We start from the raw sequence: 20090 nt of genomic DNA on the forward strand, positions 1-20090 counted from the left end.
CACTGTATAAATTAACATAATAAATAGGAGGGAAGCAGGTCCCATTTTTAAGGCACAAAACCTTCTTCCCAAGACTGTACAGGGATTCAAATGCTTCCCTATGCTTTTGACAGGATCACAGGAATGGCGGGGACACCCCTGAGGAACAACAGTTGGTGGACGACGATACAGACATGCAGTTGCTGCTGACAGCTGTAGAAAAACATCATTTTTCATCCTTTCCTTTTTTCTTTTTACAGTACACACATCTTAAGATACAAAATATTTAGTGTAAACAGTCCTTTTTTCCAAAATCACATAGATAGTATGCACAGCTTTAAATAATACTAAAACAAGGAGCAGAGCTTTCCGTACGACTTGGCTGCAGAAGCAGTTCCCGGAGGGGTGCTGGAGGCCTCGGCAGGGCTGGGGCTGCGCGGCACCCGGCTCCCCCGCGGCCCGGCACGACGTTGCGCGCTGAGCGGCACAGCTCCCCTCCGCTGTGGGGGGCCGGCCCGGGCCGCAGCCAGCCTCCCTCTTGCCTCCAGCACGTGCCACCCCGCCGAACCAAACCAGCCTAACACGGGGTAAGCTACTGCCCGCAATCTGCCATTAAAGGCGAATTTCCAGAGTAGGGCCAGAGTGGAGGATAACATACTGAAAACTATTCCTAGCAGAGGAAACTGTACGCCCAGCTCACTGCAGAAATCTGCCCCGCTTCTTCCAAATCGCTGCCAAGGGTGATTAAACAGAAGGTGGCCCTAGGCCTTCACAGGAGTAGCGTATTTTGAAAGACCAAACACGTACACAATGTGTGCAGTTCTAGCTTCTCTCAAGCTGGTGTCTTACCTGAGACTGCAGGAGAGTCTCCATTTTTTTGGCAAAGCAGCAAAAGACTTTTTACTGTCCAATTAGTTTTCTTGCGTCTCTCCCACAACGAGCTATCAGAAGTGCAACCCAGAGTAACGTAGCCAGAAGCTTAACCTGGCTCCCTACTTTGCAGATAGCTCTGACATTTGACAAAAATAAAATCTGTGCAACAGAAATCTGTATTCTTTCCAGTGAGACACACAGAGCTATGACCCTTTAAGCTATAAACCTTCATAGATTCAAAGGCACTCAGGTTAAATATAGATCCCACTTTCTAGCTCTTAAAAGAGGGTAGAACTTTCCCCTCTCGCCTTCGGTAAGTGATAGATATACTGGCTATGAATGTTTTGATAAAATGTGCACACACAGAAGAAAGGATCTGAACACAGCAACAAGGCAGATCATAAAAGAAACAAAGATTGATCTGTGCAGAAATCATCACCTATAGCAGATGGCTAATGACCTTCAGTCCTCAGATATGGCATGGATTAAGGAACATCTGAATGTAAGAGCTCTTTGGATTCCCCTGCCCCCTGGAGTCAGAAGAGCTCCAAGAGAGGAGCTGTTTCTAACAAGGCAAGAATTAAATTCCTCAGGAATAAGCAAGCAAGGTAAGTGCATATTGGTTTTGCACGTTTAGTCATGAGGTTCCTGGGAGAAGCATCGCAGCAAGAACGGTGTTTCCTTTGCAGTGTAAAGGATCACACACCGATCTCGCCCCTTCTCCAGAGCTGTCCCCAGCCTCATGCTGCCGGGTGGACACACACGTGCACCCTACCCGCACACGCTCCTCAGTCAGGAAGCAGCTCCTTGTCCCCAGCGAGGGTGGCTATGGCCTGGAGCTCTCCTTAGCAGAGGTTTCTCCTCATTCTCAAGCAGACGCTGATCAGCATCTCAACAAATATATGGGAAAATACTCTCTGTCTATGATTCTTACTTGCTTAATCCTCCACGAACCCAACACAGAGAGGGGGGTCTGCACTGGTAAAGAAAAACAAATACGGCTACAAAAGCAGTCGCTAAGGTATAGATAAGAAGGAACAAACTTGGGGCAAAGCTGAACATTTTTCTTGCTCACTCCCCACAGTATTTATACCAGAATATTTGCTAGACAAATCAAACACATTAGTCTTCTGTCAACTTCTCATGAGCAAACCCTGACAGTTGTTAGGCTAAGAAGACAGGCATAAATGAATGGCAACTAGTTAAAAACAGATAGGGAGAACCAGAATAATCCTTGGAGGAATCTTCAAGGATGCAAGAGAGTTTGCCAAGGATGAAACAAGCCCCCATAATCTTCAAAAGCAGAGAAGTTTTTACACAAAATACCTTGACTGTTTTTATACTACAGAGCTGATGTCAACTTGGTAAAATCCTTTCAAATAAAAGAGAAAAAAGATGTCTTCAAGAAACTAACTTCTATGCCACTGTATACACGGCCATTTCTTTGTCTGCATGTGCAGCCAGACAAATGCCACTGTATAACAGTCATAAAAAAATAAATACATACAAAACTACAAAGTAATTAAACACTCCTGCTGTCTCTCCAAGTTTTACAGCACTGAAAGCTCTTGAACTCCCTCTGCAATGATAAATATGGCAACGTAATTATGTATTTGCTGGTCTTTGGGCTTTAACAGTCACCCAACTCGAGTCAGGCAATACAGTGGAAATTTGAAGGCCATCTAGGAACTCTGATTCGGAGGCACTGATTTTTCCACACTCCACTGTTGGTGGCACCAAAAGCTATTTACCAACATACACCAGTTTTCATCATGATGCTCATTTGCTCTAACAATCCTCCTTCCCTCAGTGCTCTTGCAGAAGCCCTGACATTCCCCAAGAGCTTGATGTCTCTCATGGAGTCCAACCCAGGATGACTGAGGCACCCTGATTTTTTGGCATCCACCTTGGAGTAAAGGAGCAAGGCAGCAAGAGAAAGAAGGGCAAGAGAGAAAAGCAGCAAGAACCAATACAGGTGAAAAGATGCAGTAACATGGACAGATTGTATCATTTGTCCCAAAAGTAATTTTATGCACTACAAGTTGAAGCACAGCAACAGCCCTGTTGTCTATGTCCATGATGACGGCACAAAACGGACAGTAAGCCACTCCTGGCCATTGCCAGTCATGCTGCATCCCTCCATCAAGGCAGAGAGAGTTGTTCTGTATCTCATTTCATTACTTTACACTTCTTGTATGGCCCAAACAGCTAGGTAATGTTCCTCTCCCTTTCACGTGGTCTCCTGAAGATGAATTCAAAAGGGGGAATGTCAGAGCTGATTTCCTGTAACCTTTTGGCTCTCCAGAATTTTGTCCTTTCTTATCATCAAGAATTTCTGAACAATTGTTTGTAATGCCTGAAAACCTAGAGGTTGTACCATTGCCACTGGCTGAAAGAGGGGAGAGCCAGGCCCAGCGGAAGACGGCATGCTGGTGCAAAAGGCTATTTTAACCACATGCATTGTTTGTTGCAAGGCATAAGTGAGTGAGAACCACTGGGTATTCAACGGCAAGAGGAGGTCTGCACTGGCTTTGAATTTCTGATGCAATCACATGCAATCACAGGTGCATTAAGGAGAGGATTACGGTAAGACACAAGGACAATCTTTGTCCCATTTAAATGCTCTAAGATACAGGCGTGACACACAGATGAGTGGGAAAGTTTGGGGTCTGAAAAGACTGCCAGATGCTCCCGAACTAAGACTGGCCAATATATCTTTTGCACTGAATAATTTTACTGTGATGAAATTATCCAGTAAAGGTAGCTGTGTTGCAATTCTCAGGAGTCCTGCACTGTCACTGGAACCAGAACTTCCCACACACAAGGACGTGGTTCTTCAAACAAGTGAGTTCTCCAGGAGGCTCCATGGGTGTGCAGAGAAGGTGCCTCTCACTGGATGCAGCTGTACCCCACAGGAAAAAAAGGTAGCACCACGCTTAGTTGATATGAACTCTGAACAGCTAGTTTGGCTGTTCAGTAGACACAATTGTGGGCACATCTGCTCTGTGAGCAGACTGTGACTGCTGTGCAGTTAGGGGGAATGGTAGACACAGGCTGTGAAAACAGAGGCTAAACCTCGCTGGCAGGAGTATTCCGGCTCAGCTCCTTGATCCCGTGCAGTATCCGCTTCATGTGACCCACTTTGGTCACACCCAGATCCTGCAAGAAAATAGAAAATCTTACCTTAGGAGAAAGGGGGGAAAATAATTTCCAAGTCACCAAGCAGTAGTTACAAACTAGTCACCTAGTTACAAAGAGAAGAGGAACCAATCAGAAAGATAATAAATCTGATGGTTATATATGGAACCTCAAACCATGTATCAAAAATCTATCAGAGTATGACAGAGCAATGAACAGTCACATGAGGAGGAAGTACAAAGTAATGGCAAGGAACAACTGCAGACCGTCAGCCAGAAACGCAAATTGCTCTGACTGGTAAAGGCCAAAGCACAAGAACAGAAAGAACAAAGATCACAGGGACTGAAGCTGGTAGCCAAACACATGCAGAACACAGTCTGTCATTGGTCACATCAATGAACGTGAACACTTGGGTACCATGCAACAAAACACACGCTGTAGCTGGATAGCATGCAGAGGAATCAGCTACACAGATTACAGTGAAATGCAGAACAGGAAGCTGGTCTAAGTCACAAATGAAGATCCAAGGGTCATTCAATGAATGCCACGCACTGAGACCAAATATTTCTCTTTCTACTACGTGCAAATCACCAGAATGACCATAAGTTCTTGTACATGCAAAGAACCACCATTTTTAACCTTCCTCTGCAGAGAGAGCATCTCCTGATGAGGCGATGAAAAGCTGAGCTATATGGTTACTATTTCAAAAGATTCTCTCCATCTGACGGCCTCATCTAAGACCATGACCGTTTTTTCTTGTAACAAAGAAGTGCAATGATCTTTTTGTCCAATGACTACAACACAAGATGCACACTGCATTTCTCCAAAGATGGTACAGGAGCTGAGAAGTTGAAAACTTCCATTCCATCATTCAAGTTGGAGCCTCTCAGGAGCACTAGCTACAGTCTGTGTGCTGGACTGTATTACAAGTACAGGAACCTGCGGCTAAGCTGAGAGTCAGTCTCTGAACTAGCTATTCTACCTCCTTGCTATTAAACATTAGGTGACATGAAATGGTGAGAAAATAAAATGAGGCTGCAATGAACCCACTCATCTTGCCAAGGCATGTAGAATGAACAGTGGCAGACCATTTCCAAGCACATTCAGCACAGAAGGTCATGCAGACACAGCTGGCTATTTCTGATGAGCTGATCATGAAAGTACCTTGAGGTCCCTCCGTTCGAGGTGCAGGAGCTCAGAGCCCCGGACGTCATGCCGGATGAAGATATCCTTATACTCACAAAGACTGAGATGCTCAAGCCAGGCCGCAACCTCCTCCGTTCCCCATAGGTGAACTGTTAGAGACGGAAAAGCAGGAGTGCATTGAGTACCCAGAATCCCAGAAGCCAGAGAGCGAGACAGATGAGAACACCATCAGCACTCAGTGCCAGAGAAGGAGGGCAAGCAGTACCACAACCTCAAATCAAGGCAAGGGCAAGGACTGATAACACGTCCTACAACTTCAAACAAAGGAGGAAGGGCAGATTATGATTAGAGTTATTCTCTTAAACAGAGGCTAGTTGCAGTGAATCTGGGAGTAAGTATGTTTGTTTTGATGGGCTTGGATACATGCTTTGTAAAGTTTACCCCCAGGTCTAACAGTAAATTCTCTGATATTCCTCTGCTTACAAAACAGAGTTATAAAATACATCACTATGAACCAAGCATGGGCTAGTTTGCTATTATGTACAAACACCTGTGCTCAGTAAGCAAAATAGCAACCTCTCCTCCTAAAGTCTAAGGGAAGCTTTAGGGAGAGAGGAAGAGTGCCAGCTTCCTGCATAGCCTCTAAATAAGAGAAAAATAAAGTTCCCAAGTTCTTGGAGGCAATAAGTGAGCGTCAATGTGTCAAGACAGGAGAGACCGTACCCGCAATTCCATGGCAGAGGACAGGACCCAGGAGCCCACAGAACAGCCAGTACTTCTGAATTTTAGAAGTAGAAAGGCTTCATAAATAGAATATAAACCAAAAATCAACTAACCCAACTGGAGAGAGAATGTCTTGATATCACTGGCAATTTGTTGATTCATGGCCATTTTTTTTTTATCTACTGACCAGTAGGATTAAAGGTCAGGGTGCACCTGTGGTGATGCTGATCCCCAGCCAATTAGACATGAAACTTGATTAAAGCCTGAGGGTGAATCAATGAGAAAAATGTCATTAACCATATCACAGAGAGTAAGCAGTGAAAAGATTGGAGTTATGCGGACTTGGGCTCCACAGTCATTTTGATGTCTAAAACGTTGAAATCCTCAAATTCACTTCACTCAGCACCCCTAAAATATTCCAGAAAATGTCCAGATATAAATGGGATTCTTCAGAGGCTGCCTCCTGTTTCTGCTTAGGAATATCTGCTTAGTACTGGGGATCATTACTCAGACAAAACAGAGCAATAAGCTACTTTGCCCTATGAAGAAGACAGACTAGACCTCTGAGAAAAGGTAGATGCAAGGGACAGAGAAGACTGACAGAACACCAGAGGAAACAGACAGACAGAAAGAGAACGGGTGGTGGTGTGACCACACTGGTGTGATGACGAGAGACACCATGAATGAGTAGACTTGGTACCCGGCAATCCCATGATACTATGAGCCTCCTTATTTTTGTTGTTCTTCTCCTTTTTAAACTTGGTCACCAGCCGAAATTTGCCACTGCGGCTGCGTTTAGAATAATCCAGCATCTGGTTCTGTAGGAACACAAGGGAAAAACCGTGCCACTAATCATAAATTCACTGTGACAGTCCAAGAGCAAAAAGTACTGTCTAATTCAGCTCCATGATCTTGTAAGAGAGGAAAAAAGATCCTATATTCTTTCTGATCAAGATGGGGAAGGAAATAGAGAGAGAAAGTTGATTTCATGTCAGTCAAGGGACCTTAGCAGGAAATTACTTTCTTTAGCCCCAGGGAGTCGAGTTTCCTTCTTAACAAATTTTTCTCACATCTGCTGCACACTCACAGGATGTGAAACACTCATAGCCAACTAGTGAAAAAGAGAACAGCTAGGGAAATACAGCTTTGTCCCTCCTCACCTCCTCATCACAGGGCTCCATGAGCTGCCACAGCCAAGGGATGTCTGCCAGCTTCCTCAGCTGGAGGTCCATGTCTGCTAGGGCTGCTTGTAGCTGCTCCTTCTGTGGAGGATCTAATTGCTGGAATTGCAGAAATGGAAACAAAGCAGCGTTAAAAGATGCATGGTGGAACACACAGTCAGGCCTTTGCCTGGAAATTCCTAGCTAGCAAAGCAGCTCCTCCTTTTAAAAAGGAAGTGCATGACAGGCACTCTGCCCAGACATTACCAGGTTAAACATCATCCTAACCATCCTAATTCCTGGAAGATTAACATTTAAATTGACTTGTTATGAAGACAAAGAAGATCAAGACCAGCAAGATGTTGCTTGCCAAGGCCACAGTAGAAGAAGAGAGGAAGCAAGAGGCTGCTTTACTCCTACTTTGTTCTTCTTACCAGCGCCATCTTGCCTGCCAGCAGCAGCTCTGTCTCATTATGCAGGGCTTTGACATTATTCACCATCTCTACAACAAGGCTGCAGTTCAGACCCTGTGGGGAAGCAACATATGCATAAATAAAGCCTGGAAATGCAGAGGTCTGAGCAGTAAAAAGGAAGAAGTCTTACAGAAGCAAGGCCTACTTCTGGTCAATCAGAAAGGAGAACCAAGAGCTATGGCACAAGAACAAAATGGGAAATGTCAAGTGAGTGAAGTACCTCTGTAGACTTGGATTTAGCGTAGACTTTGTCCATAGACTTGGAGCTGGCATTGACAGCATGGGCAAGCTCCTGTTCCATGTCCTGATAGGATTGTGCTATTTCCCGAATGCTAAAGAGAAAATTACAGGTTGCATCAGCATATGCTCAAGGTGGGAGATCTTTTCTGTCTGTGTATCTCCTCTTAATACCCATCTGAGTGACAAGAGCAGGGATACGGCATGGGAGGAGCACAGCCTTCAGCAAAGCAGGCCAATTCTGCCTGCTACAGTGAGCATGCATAGGCAAAGCAGGGCAGACCTCACATGTACAACTCCAGGTGCATGTTCAGTTCTGCACATGATTTGGGGTCATTTAAAATTTGACCTAGAAACTTTAGTATGACCACTGCAATCTGAAAGGCAGCTACACACACATCAGTTTAATGAATGCTTCCTCGATGTGAATCTGGACATTTCCTCTTATGGTCCAGACCATGAAACAAGATGCCCAAATAAAGGATGAGTAGACGAGCATACAGTGATTTCAGAAATCTCTGCTGGGCATCACGGTTAAAAATCCCTAACTTGTTATCTGAGTTCCCAGTGAGAACTTTGTTTCACTCCTGACAAAAATTACTGATATTAAAAGCTATTAGGTTCTTTAGAGATTAAAGGATCCACATTTGCTCATAGAATTATTACTTTTAGTTCAGAATGACCCAAAAATTTTGTTTGACTTCAGTCTTCATGCAGCTGGGATAGTGCACAGCAAAAGAATGCTGCTTCCAGTGACCAACACTGCAGTAGATAAGACTCAGCAGAAACTTCACCAGTAACAGGGAGGAGGACAAGAACTTGAGGCATCAAAGGAGGGCTCTGTCCACAAAAAGGAAATTGAGTCCCACCTGTGGATCAGAGCACCTGCAGCCTGGCCAAACCGGTTGATCTGGGTGGACTCTTCTTCAGACATGATCTCTGGTTGCAGAGAGAAAGAGGAGGGTCGGGACAACTCACACTTCTGTTTGTCCTCCCAGGATTTCAGGGTGCTCTCAAATGCCTAAAAACATAGTAAGCAAACTCTAAGATACCTTGTAAATCCCCTAGAAAAAATAACGCCGTAAGTGCCTACGCCTGTAGAGCATGAAGGGCTCTGGGTATCAACACTTCCCATTGCAAGACCTGGCTGTTCAGCTGCTTGTAACTGCTAACTTCGGCCACTTGGGCTGAAGCTTTCAATGCCACATGCTTGCCTTGAATTAATTTTTGCTTAAGCCGAATTTTAGTCAAAGTGGTTAGGCCACTTCTAAGAGCCAGACTAGCTAAATCCACAAATTCATTATTGGCAACAGCCTTTTCTTTGACTAGCAGTAGCACGTCTACACTTTGGAGCAAAATCATAGAATCACAGAATTGCTAAGGTTGGAAAGGACCTCTGGAGATCATCTAGTCTAACCATCAGACGAGTGGCCTGTACAGGGATCTAACCTGCGACCTTGGCATTATTAGCACCACGCTCTAACCAACTGAGCTAAACCTAACCCCCAAAACTCTTAAATCTGACATTTGTCCAAGAAATGCCTTTTGTTACTCCATAAAAATCCAGCCATTTTGGCATATTACAAGTTTTTGGGGAAGGTGGGGACAATGAAGACTGTATTACTGCACATCTCTTCTCTGCACGACATCTTCAGAGCTGGAAATTAAAAATGTTCAAGATTTCTCCTTATCCAGGAGGCCTTCTCCAGAATTTGGTCAGACTAGCATCCAAACTCAGAGCTGGGACCTGCCCCACCAGCACCCTTACTGATATTCCTGCTGGCATCAGTAAGTGGTACACGAAGAAGTGACACAGATGAATGCAATAAGGATCAAAACTAGATATGGTGAGAATGAGAACAGAAACACAAAGCCTCAGGGCAAGGAGAGAAGGATCAACGAGAGCAAGAAATGTGACGAGGGAAGTCTAGACAAGAGAAGCGGCTATGGGAGAGGGAAACTGAAATAGGAAAAGGAATTCAGAGAAGATGATGAGGACAATGAGTAAGTGTGTGGAGCGTTTGTGGAAAAACCGATGCTCAGTGCACCGTAAAAGGAAGGGTGATTGGTTGTGATGGGGAGAGCAGGAATGGTAGTGGCCTGGAAGTCAAATGAGATGAGTATAGACGAGGTAAGGAGCGCAGGACAAAGGGCAGTGGAGCAGAAGAGCCAGTGAATACTAGAACAGCACTGCCCAGGGGAAAACCCAGGGTTCTGGGGACACATCATTCTTCTGAGTCTGAAAAAGTCTTCTGAAGCCCTGTGGTAAAGCAGATCACTTCCCCTGTTGCTGCACAAAAACCGACTGTCAGCTTTGTACAAGCTATCCACCAATTTCAACCTTGCTGATGACCCTTTAGTAGTCCGGATGAAGCCACTTGAGCGAATTTGGAGTTTTTTCCAACTTAAATTAAGGAAACTAAATATTCAAAACCACTTCAGAAGAATGTTACAGAAGATACAGGGTCACATGCTCAAAAAGAGGATCCCACTTCATTTCCAGCATAGGACAGACTGGTTCTGAAAAGGAAAGTGTGTCCTGTAATGACTAAAAAGGACAGCAGGAAAGATGAGGATAAGCCTGTGTTGAAGACAGCTGAATGCTGCTCTCCAAAATGGAACCTGCTCCTCCCTTGTAATGTCCTGCCTGCAGAACAGGGTTTGCAGGCAAAGAGGAGCAGAGAGGCACAATCACAGCCATAGCTTCGGCTGGCCCAGTACACACAGCGCACTCACTAGGGACTTTTGCATCTCCCAGATTTCCATATCTAACTCTTGTGCGTCCCTCTGCCCTTCCCACTTGTACCCACAGGCAGGCTGCCTCTTCTTTTCTCCCTCCACGTTCACAGCAGGATCTCTGTTCCACTGATGCTGGCTCTCTGGGCCATCTCCTTCAGTCACCTCCCCAGGATGCAATATGACAATGCAACAACTCTCTGTCCCTCTATTTTTTTTTCCTATGTGAAAGACTGCTCATTATTCCTGTCTCCTCTTCCGCTTAACATACACACCAATACCCTCTGTTCTTTCCCCAGATGATGGGGTCTTGGGTATTTCCTTGTCCTACCATGACAAAGGCTTTGTAAACCCCAGTCTTTGCTTTTTCATACCACTGTATTTCCTACTTCCTGCCAGGGAACGTGCCTTATGTCTAAATCTATCAGGCTATTTTCCCTTTTTTCCCCCCTCTCTGTTGTTCTCTCTGTTTCTGTTTTATGGGAGGTGAGTCCTTGGCAGTAGGACTTCAGTGTGCTCTGGAGGCTGGATAAAGGAGTGTTACGCTGTAAAGTATTAAGAATTGCTATTGGCCAAACTGCTGATTCAGTTAGGAGTACAGCATTAGGAGAAACCATAAAGCCTGTCTGTGCCACAGCAAGGCATCTATCCTTTCCTTTGGCTTCCTGTCATTTAGTAATACAGTAAAATGGCAAAAACACTTCCTTATGTGTTGGTACATTTGAAAGTTATGAGAACAGACAGAAACACACTGCTGAATAGGGCATGAGATACTGCTTTGCTTGGTCTATGAGGTATAAGCCACATACTGAACAATGAGGAGAAATTAAAGCACTGAATAGCTGAATCTGGACAAACTGTAGTGCTCAGCAAGGCAGGCATCCTGTGGGAAAAACAGCATGCAAGCGTGTTAAGAAACACTGCATCACAAAGCACCTAGAAAAGGAAGCTAAGTAAGCTCGCAAAAGCAATCTTAATTTTATTATTTCCCAAGCAGTGAAGGCATATTTAATCATGTTCTTTCCAAAAAGTTTTGAGGTGTGCAGCAATATATACTCTTTACCTCCATAAAGATAAGCTTTCATGTAACCTAGATCCAGCCATTGCCACACTGTCTGGGAATATATGATAACAAAACACCTGTGTATACCATACAGTGCATCTAAGGCTGCTCTTACCCTGTCTCGTGTCAGTGTTTGTGCCCTGTTCTTGTGAACAATCCAAATATAACCTGGAGGTTGGATCCAGGCTTCTCCATCCACTTGTACAGGAACCCCCTCTTCTCCCAGGATTGCTATCTTCACAGTCCGACACTGCAAGAAATGATTGCATTAGAGAAGCTCTAAAATGTTGGTTTTCCAAACCCATGAGCTATTCTCTTTTTTACCAAAGCACTTCCCCTGGTACTAGAGCCACAAGTGCCTAAGTGGCAGGGTAGGCTTCATCTTCGTATGGCAGGGACCAGCTAATGAGTTTCTGGCCCAATCTGTACTTAAGTTGCTGTGGACTAACTCTCAAGACAGTGAACACTAGCAAACAATTCCATGCCCAAAGAGCTTCTGAACGTGCTCATTTTCAGCCCTGATGGATGCTCTTTCATGGACAAGAGAGCACACCGGAGGGCTTTACTAACTGAAACCAGTAAAAATGTCACAAGCTGGAGATGGGGGAGGCAAGGAGGGCTCACAAAAGTAGCTGATACCTGTGCAATCCGGTGATGCTGCAGGTTTATCACTCGTGACACTGCCATCTGCATGCTACCAAACACTGCTACCACCTCCAAAATCTTGTCATCAAAAGAGGGAGCTGTAAATGTCTGCCAGATACAAGAGAGAGAATTCAGTTCACATACAGCTCTTAGAGAGGTATCCTTTCATGCCTATGGGTGGAGATTTGGTCCTCAGCTTTCGTTTGTGCTATTCGTTCTGCATAAAATTAACAAAGAGGCTAGAAGGTGAAGATTTTCAGCGACCTGGGAAAAAGGAGCCTCGATATTCCCACTGTGCTTCCAATGGCAACTAAAGTATGATCCAAATAAAAAGCCTGGAGGCTACAAGGGAATATTTATTCTCATGAAAGCAGGAACTTATTCTTTCATGACAAATAAGAAAATGTTTTTGACTGGATCTAACTCCCTTTGCCTTCAACGAGCTTTATTCTCAGGCTTTCTGGGGACAGAAAGCCAATCTAAAGCACTTCTTGGAGGTCCAAATGCCCAGGACAGCATCTGGTTTCTTTCTGAATCACTACAGATTGCATGGTACGAAGCTGCTGAAGACTGGCTTTTCAGTATCCTATCCATTTCACAGAGATATTGCATGCAGACATGCCCCCAACCCTCTTCTTCCAAGCACAGCTCTTAGGGACTATGACTCCTGGATTGCTTTATAGAATACTTACATCATCTTCCTTGGTACCCCCCCAGAAGTTTGTGCCTCCTGCGTAGCTGGGAATGTTGAGTACAGCAATTCCCTGAAGACTGGGTAAAGGGATGGGTCTCCCATCACACTGTTCAAAACAAGACAACAATACTCTCAGCACAGCAGGAGAGAGTCTCTCCAGCCACAGCACTTGCTCTAAGAACAAGAAACAGCCTGCACCATTTAGTGAATATATTAATTCAGGTATCTACAGTTTATTCTTGGTGTAAAAGAGTAGAAGAATACATCCATTCATATCTCATGAACCATCTTATCTCTGGTAAAGGTGGGTTTTAGAGAGATACTCTTGTTTCTTTCTCCAAAAAACGACAGGGCACATGTGAGAGGTTCAGCAACACCTTTTGCTTTATTCCTTCGAAGAGAGAAATAAAACTTCTGAAATACCTGTGCAATCTGCTGTGACAAGGGTCTCCTCCCACAAACTGCCTGCTTATGCTGTAGGTTGTCCACACAAGAATATTTCCTTTCCAGTTTGATTCACATTATAGTGTAGTTAAAATAATAGCTTTCCACTGCACCTACTGTCTAAAATGTTGAGTTCTCATGAGACACCATAGATAAGAATCTTGTCTATGCTGAATGCTGAGTTTGAGATAGCTAATATTTTCTAACAGAATGAAGCTTCCTTTATGTTTTGAGAACGCAAGCATCTTCCAGCACCAGAAGTCATCACTTTTAGCTAGCTCAGGGTGAGATATAATATTGCAGGCAAGGGAAACACCCTCACGTGAGAAAATAGTATCACCAGGTCAAGGACAAAGTGTCCGAAGGAAATGCAGTTAGGTATCCCACTTTTAGCAACAAAATGGCATGCTAAAATTTCTCACCTCCAGTAAGACTTTCTGCTCCAGGTTTTTATATGTTCTGTGTAGCAGCTCCTTCGTCCCTAATACTCCGTACCACATCATATTTTTAGTACGACTTCTAAGGAGACAAAACAAAACAAGAGAAAAAGTCAGCATAAAGCAATTACTTTCTCACAGGAAGCACTTACCTTTCTCATGGTAAAAAGCATTTGAAAAGGTATGTCCCTAAATCCTACAACACAAAGTTTCTTTCCTTCCAAAAGGAGCAAACCCTCAAAATGGTCATCCCTTGTACTAAAGAACTATTATTTTCCCTCGGGACAAAAGTCAGATAGGAATTGAGGGCAACTGACTAACAAACATCCAGATTCCCCCAGCACAGAACTGATCAGTCTCACACACCAGAACATCAACTGTATTTTGAAATACTTGCAGAAGTACAGCGAAGTTTTCGACCCAGGCTATACAAAGGATCCTGCAGTTGCCCAGCTATTCAAAGGGCCAAAAACTATGTGACTGATGTGGTGGTTCATAATAAGTTAGGATTAAGGATGAAATCAGCTTCCGTGGCATTCAGAGAGTTGAGATGTGATTCTCTTGTAGCTAAATAGCAGGCACAAGAGAAAAACCTGAGTGAGATCATGAAGCAAATAGAACCAACATACTGAATCCACACTGGTGTAGCTATTAAAGCTCTTACACTCTCCACACAGCATACTGAATCAGTAAATCAGAATTTATTTCATCATGAGAGAATTTATCCTCATCATGATTTCAAGCCTCCCTGAAGGACGATTATAGAGACAAGATTGATGATATGTCTGTCCAGCACAATTTCACACAATCAGCTTCAAAACAGCACAAAAAGGTAAACTGGTTTCAGTCATTTCTGACAGCAGTCAAGCAAGCCAAAGCCATAAACCCACCTGCATTTCTCTGGATGCTCATCACGTTTGTTGTTGAAGTCCAAAGAAATCTTCGCATCCAATCCAATTCCAAAGTAATTATTCATGACACATTTCTCTGTGTAACATTCACTGCCAAACAAAAAGAACAGACTCCCGTTCCTAAGTTTACATACCGCTTAGTATACACCTCACATGCCCCCTTTGGCCACCCTGTAATTACCTTGCAGAAAAACTTGAACAAAAAGGCTGAATGCCAACAAGATCAAAGAAGCACAGCTGACAACTAGCTAAAGCCTGCAAGGAGCACTTTAAAAGAAGTATCTATTCAGCAGAGATGCCTGGCTTGTGGCCTCTGTCCCTAACACTTCACAGCTACAAGATTTGTAGAGGAATTCTCCCGTTGCCACAGAAATATTTCCTGAAGCCTAGACTTAGTTTACAGAAAGCTATCTTTCTGGTCACTGGGGTTATGAAAAAGGTCTCACAAAATATTTGCAATGTGTATGTAACATGCTACCTAGAGAGAACCTGACAAATCAGCTCAAAAATGTTAACTACTCATGTCAGTAGCACTAAACCCCATAAAAATCACTTCAGTCAGTATCACCGAGTTTTCACTGTTAAACAGTTTGACACAAATGTTTTGAGAAAGAGTTTACATCGTATTTTCCAACCATCTCCCCTTCTGTGGTCTGCCCATGAGCTTTCTTTACCTTTTGTGCTGCAGGTTGCTGATTGTGCCACAAGCTATCACCCACTAACTGGAAACTGGAGTTATCTCTAAGTGTATGGAGAAGACTGACCTGGATTTCATTCTGCCACCAAAAGCCTAAAAATCCTCTACAATGAATCAGACGCCTCACTGTATGTTTAACTATATAATCTGATCCTCACTGGCACCCAGTGTAGGAGAATTCATTTATGTATCTCTGGGCTGCTGCAGTCCCTTATCTAGCTCTCCAAACAAATCCGCTTCGCAGCACAACATACTGATGCTGAGGTTCATTTGGAAACAATCACTCCCTTCAGCACCCTGCTCATACTCACAGATTTTCAGGCTCAGAGTTAAAGGGATCAGCATGAATCAATAACCGGCTGATGACAGAGCTCCCAGGCAAAGACCCAGACATGCCAGCACGGATATCTGTGGGAAAAGTGACAATGGGAAAGAGTGTGATAACAGATAGCAGAAAACAGGTAATTTCAATCTCAGAGACAAGGAGGCATTACCCCGTCTTTCACTGTCCAAATCAACAACCAAAAATAAATGCCAAATGTCAGTCTTAGGGCTGACTCTTAAAGGAGGTCAGATCCTAATTTGAAATAAAATCAATAAAATCTTTATTTTTAATTATATTGAAAGGAAAAATATCCTTATTTATTTATTTATTGGAAAGGAATCAAGCAGTAAGTGCTTTCTTCCACTCCAGAAGTCTTAGCACCCTCAACAAGGAAAAGTTACTGGGGTTTCCTGCAGGGTTTCTGAGTGACAGGATATCACCTAAGGCCAGTGGCTCAGTTGTACAGACACCTGTGGCTGGGAAACAGGACTGCATTCCCTACCATAGCTATTCTGTTTCAGGCTGAGATCATGCAACGCTCTTAGTTCACCAAGCAACAGAGGAGAGGAGCGGGTGTAAAGTTGTACTCCATGCTGCTCAAGAATTATTGCCTTCTGCTTCTTAGATTATTAGCTGGCAGCCCACAAACATTAACTTCTTCAGAGAAGTAGGAAACCACTTGTTCCTGTAAGGAACAATTTAAATAAGTAACATGGGAGGGTGGGGAAGAGGGGGATGGACAGCACCACACTGACAGGGAAAGGCCTCTAAGGACAATGCATGAAATGGGAACTCTTCCACGTTCATGCAGCCCAAGTGACCTCAGCCTTCACACAAACGGACTGCTGCTGCCGCTCTTCAGAAACCTCTCTCAGCAGCCCAGCATCCTATCAGGCTTCTCAAGGTTACTTTGAGCTCAGTATCTTCTTGTAATTGATATCTAAATTCTGTCACTGCCCTGCATTAATAAAAATCTGTGTCTAGGTCTCAGCTACAGCTTGGAAACTACTACCATTCCCTCCAAGTCTCCACTGTTCAGTCCTAGTGAAAAGTTATCTTTCAAGCGATTTCTTTCCAATCGGACCCTGCACAAAAGGACATCAGACAGAACCAGATCATGTCTTTGTACAGAGACTTGAGGACTTGACTGCTGTTGTCACCCATAGTCCAGTTGGCTGCTTGACGGGGAAATGGTGGGTGTTACACTCACTTGGGTAGAGGATCTTTGTGTTCAGCATTGGCAAGTTGTCCCGGTTTCCTGTCTGGGGAGGAAGAGATGCAGAGCTGCCCAGCGACAAACTTCCTTTGTTTATTAGTCTTTCGCAAGGAGACTTGGACACTGTAAAATACAACACAAACATTGCTATTGACAAACATAGCGTGCGACTCAGACCAGCACATAACAGCACAACCCAAGCAGCAAGACTGGGTTAGGAATCACTCAACAACAAAACACTCTAGCCACTATAAAACAAAGAGCTGACAGAAGCAGTCATTAAGAGTTAGAGATGTGGCATATGTGCAACCAGTGCAGTCAGAAAAGCTCACAAATTGGAGGCACAGAAATGTCATATACAAATACTAGAAATGGAGATGAGAAAAAGCTGGTGTCAGCAGCACAGCAGACAGGCTATTTGGCTCCCAGTTCATACTCAGCTAAGTTCCAAATACACTTGCAGTGATCAGGGATCTCTTAACAAATTACTCACTTAACACAGTTATTAAAGCAAACTGTCTTTCCTTCTCTGTTATCTGCAACGGATGGCAAGGAGCTTACAGGGAAATGTCACGATGACAAGAAAAATACTCAAGACCATCCTTGTCAAAGCACTGAAAGCCAAGAAACCCAGATTACTGGCTAAAGTATGAGAAAATCTCAGAATCTCAAGTTCCACACGCTAAGATCACAGATCAGCCGTCAGAGATATGAAAAACTGGCTGTATGATGCACAGGCTTGAGCCCCAAAAACGTGTAGGACATAATATTCAAAGCTAAAAACAGTCATCCAAAAATTAGAGAAAAACAGAACTTGGAAGTTAATGCATGTAACACCTCCCCCACATTTCTACCACAAATAGAGTCGCTGTTTGGAGAGATCTGCATGGTGGCAGCCCTAGAGCGGTACCTTTCCGCTGGCTCCTCCCTTTGGACACTCCATAGCTGCTGCTGTGCGATGATGACTGCAGGGAGATTTTGTCCTCATTCCTCAGCTCCTTACCCTCTTCAGAAGCTGACAGACTAAGGATGAAGCCCTCTTGCTCCTGGGTCTGGGCATTCTGCTCATCCACAGCTGTAACGAGAGGGAAAACAGGTTAGTGCTTCACAGTTCTGGCAGCAAGAAACATTTTCCACTGACGTAAGTAAAGATAGGATGGGACTCTAAAGGCCCTGACTCTTTATAACAACGAATGGGAATGGGAATAACTAAAAGCTTTCCTATGCCATTTATCTCAGCTACACTCTGCTCTGGAGAACTTTTGGAATGAGGCTGGTTTAGTCCCCAGTTCTCTCTGCGGACATCTTTAGCAGTGAGGCTCTGAGTAAAAGTGCCCAACTTTAATATTAGTGGTACTTAGGCTGACACGTGAACTGTGCTACAGGTGATGGCCTTCCATTTATTTGCCTTTAGGCATTGCCAGAAATTCTAATCAAATGGACATTAAAGGATAAATTAAACTGGATTTCTGTTTGCTTGATCTGTACTGGGACAAAGGATAAGTCATTTGCAAAGGGGCACTTAGACACAAATAATCAGGAGGGAAAAAAAGCAGTTGATAAAAAACAATACAAAAGAAAGAGTCAGATTACATACTTTGGAAGAAGAAAAGTCATTTGGAGAACTTAAACAAATACATTCGAAATGTGACTGGAGTTAGCCCAAGAATCAAATGTCAGCATGTTACCTAAAGAAATCAAAACTTCATCTCCATGTAAGAAACAGGCCTTCCTCCCTTGGCAGCCCCTCACACAGTACAGTTCTGTGAGCAGCCCTGAGCTGATCTACCAGCTCACTGTTACTGAAGGGGGATGACCCCACCCTCATGAGGACTCTGGAGTTCATCAAAAGTATCCACAAAGCAATCCAACCACTGATCCAGCATAAACTAAACTCTTCTTGCTGAATTACGCAAATCGATCAGGCTCCTGACAGACTCCAACAAGCACTAAAACCAGTAAAAGGTAAGGAGCAGCAAAGTGGGGCCAGCAGTGAGGTCAGGACCTCTCCTTCATCAGCAACAATCCATTAGCTCTGCTCACATCATCTCACAACTTCACCTTCAAGACACACAATATTGCAGTTCTGGAAATCCAAGTAACAGTCTTATTACATAATTGTTCTTCATAGTGCGTACTTGGGTGTGCACTGATGTCACATCTCTGACTTCAGCACTTTTATCTCAAGTAATATGCTGTCAAATCATTCCTTTGATATACGTTAAACCACACTGAGTTAATGACTAGCATGTGGGAGACTGATGCCTTTTGAAGGAAATTAAATACTAAGTGATGGGTGTGAGTGGCTAGAGGGAGATAAGAAGGGCTAAGATGTGGAAAAGGGGGTCACCTACCTAGAAAGTTAATGCAGGAACAGAACTGATTTGCATCAAAATGCAGTATTATAAATATTTTCCCAGCAACTAAGCTAGTTTAAAAAGTTCCTGCTTTCTCCCGCCTCTGTGCTGTAGTTCATTGCCCTTTCAGTTGCACCACTGCGCTGTTTTGTTGGGCTGCACTATAAAGAGATTTCTGAAACAATCCAAGTTAAAATACTTAAAATACTTTCTTCCCAAAGTATTTTCAGATCTGTTTTACACCAAGGCCACACAAACAGTTGTGCTGACACAATTGTGGTATGGGTGGGGACAGACAGGAAAAAGAAATGAACAGAGTGTAGGAGGGTAGTAACTTCCTAAACCAGCCCTATGTGGGGGAACATACCTTGAACTTCAGGCTCGGACATGAAGCAATGTTTCAGACAGGTGGGCTTGGCAGAGATGATACTGAACTAGATATCCAGGCTTACTGAATAACTTCCCTCTAACTCAGGAAAGCTGTTGTTTTATAAAGAATCCTAGTTCCTTCTGAGATAAAGCACAAGTAGGACTTCTAACAGGTTACCTTTTTCTGCATGCTCTATAATTTGACGGATGGCTTTTTTCAGGCTGTTGGCTCTCAACATGAGCTGTTCCCGGGGACGAAATATCTGGGGCCGTGCAGTACATGATGATCCCACGGACCGATCACTAGAAGAATCACAAGCACTGCCTGACCCATCACCATCTTCTGTTTCCTCTGCAATGGTAGGAGGAGGGTTTGGCAGAGATGAAGATGCTTGAGATTCATCATTCAGTGTCTTCAACAGGGAGTCCAGCTTCTCCTTCAGGACAGAGCACTACAAAGCAAAGAA

General features: G+C 43.8%; 1 protein-coding gene across 2 annotated transcripts in view; it reads right to left on the reverse strand.

Annotated features, from left to right (window-relative positions):
• Positions 1-3884: 3884 nt before the first annotated feature.
• DGKD (diacylglycerol kinase delta) overlaps positions 3885-20090 on the reverse strand; it is a 43296-nt gene continuing 27090 nt past the window's right edge. Inside the window, exons 14-29 of one of the 2 annotated variants that reach the window (XM_085315286.1) lie at positions 19802-20075; positions 17808-17972; positions 16892-17020; positions 15668-15764; positions 14639-14749; positions 13734-13830; positions 12866-12973; positions 12168-12281; positions 11644-11778; positions 8599-8750; positions 7713-7824; positions 7454-7546; positions 7020-7139; positions 6560-6677; positions 5155-5285; positions 3885-4011 (exon numbers count right to left, since the gene is read on the reverse strand). In XM_085315286.1, the coding sequence (XP_085171412.1) occupies positions 3922-4011; positions 5155-5285; positions 6560-6677; positions 7020-7139; positions 7454-7546; positions 7713-7824; positions 8599-8750; positions 11644-11778; positions 12168-12281; positions 12866-12973; positions 13734-13830; positions 14639-14749; positions 15668-15764; positions 16892-17020; positions 17808-17972; positions 19802-20075 (2046 nt within the window). In that variant the 3' untranslated portion in view covers positions 3885-3921. Of the gene's footprint in view, positions 4012-5154; positions 5286-6559; positions 6678-7019; positions 7140-7453; positions 7547-7712; positions 7825-8598; positions 8751-11643; positions 11779-12167; positions 12282-12865; positions 12974-13733; positions 13831-14638; positions 14750-15667; positions 15765-16891; positions 17021-17807; positions 17973-19801; positions 20076-20090 lie in introns of those variants that run through there. The other variant, XM_085315287.1, reaches the window with a different exon arrangement.

This window comes from Rhea americana, unplaced genomic scaffold (genome assembly GCF_003343005.1).
Source record: "Rhea americana isolate MKP2758 unplaced genomic scaffold, rheAme1 scaffold_426, whole genome shotgun sequence".
Classification (NCBI taxonomy): domain Eukaryota; kingdom Metazoa; phylum Chordata; class Aves; order Rheiformes; family Rheidae; genus Rhea; species Rhea americana.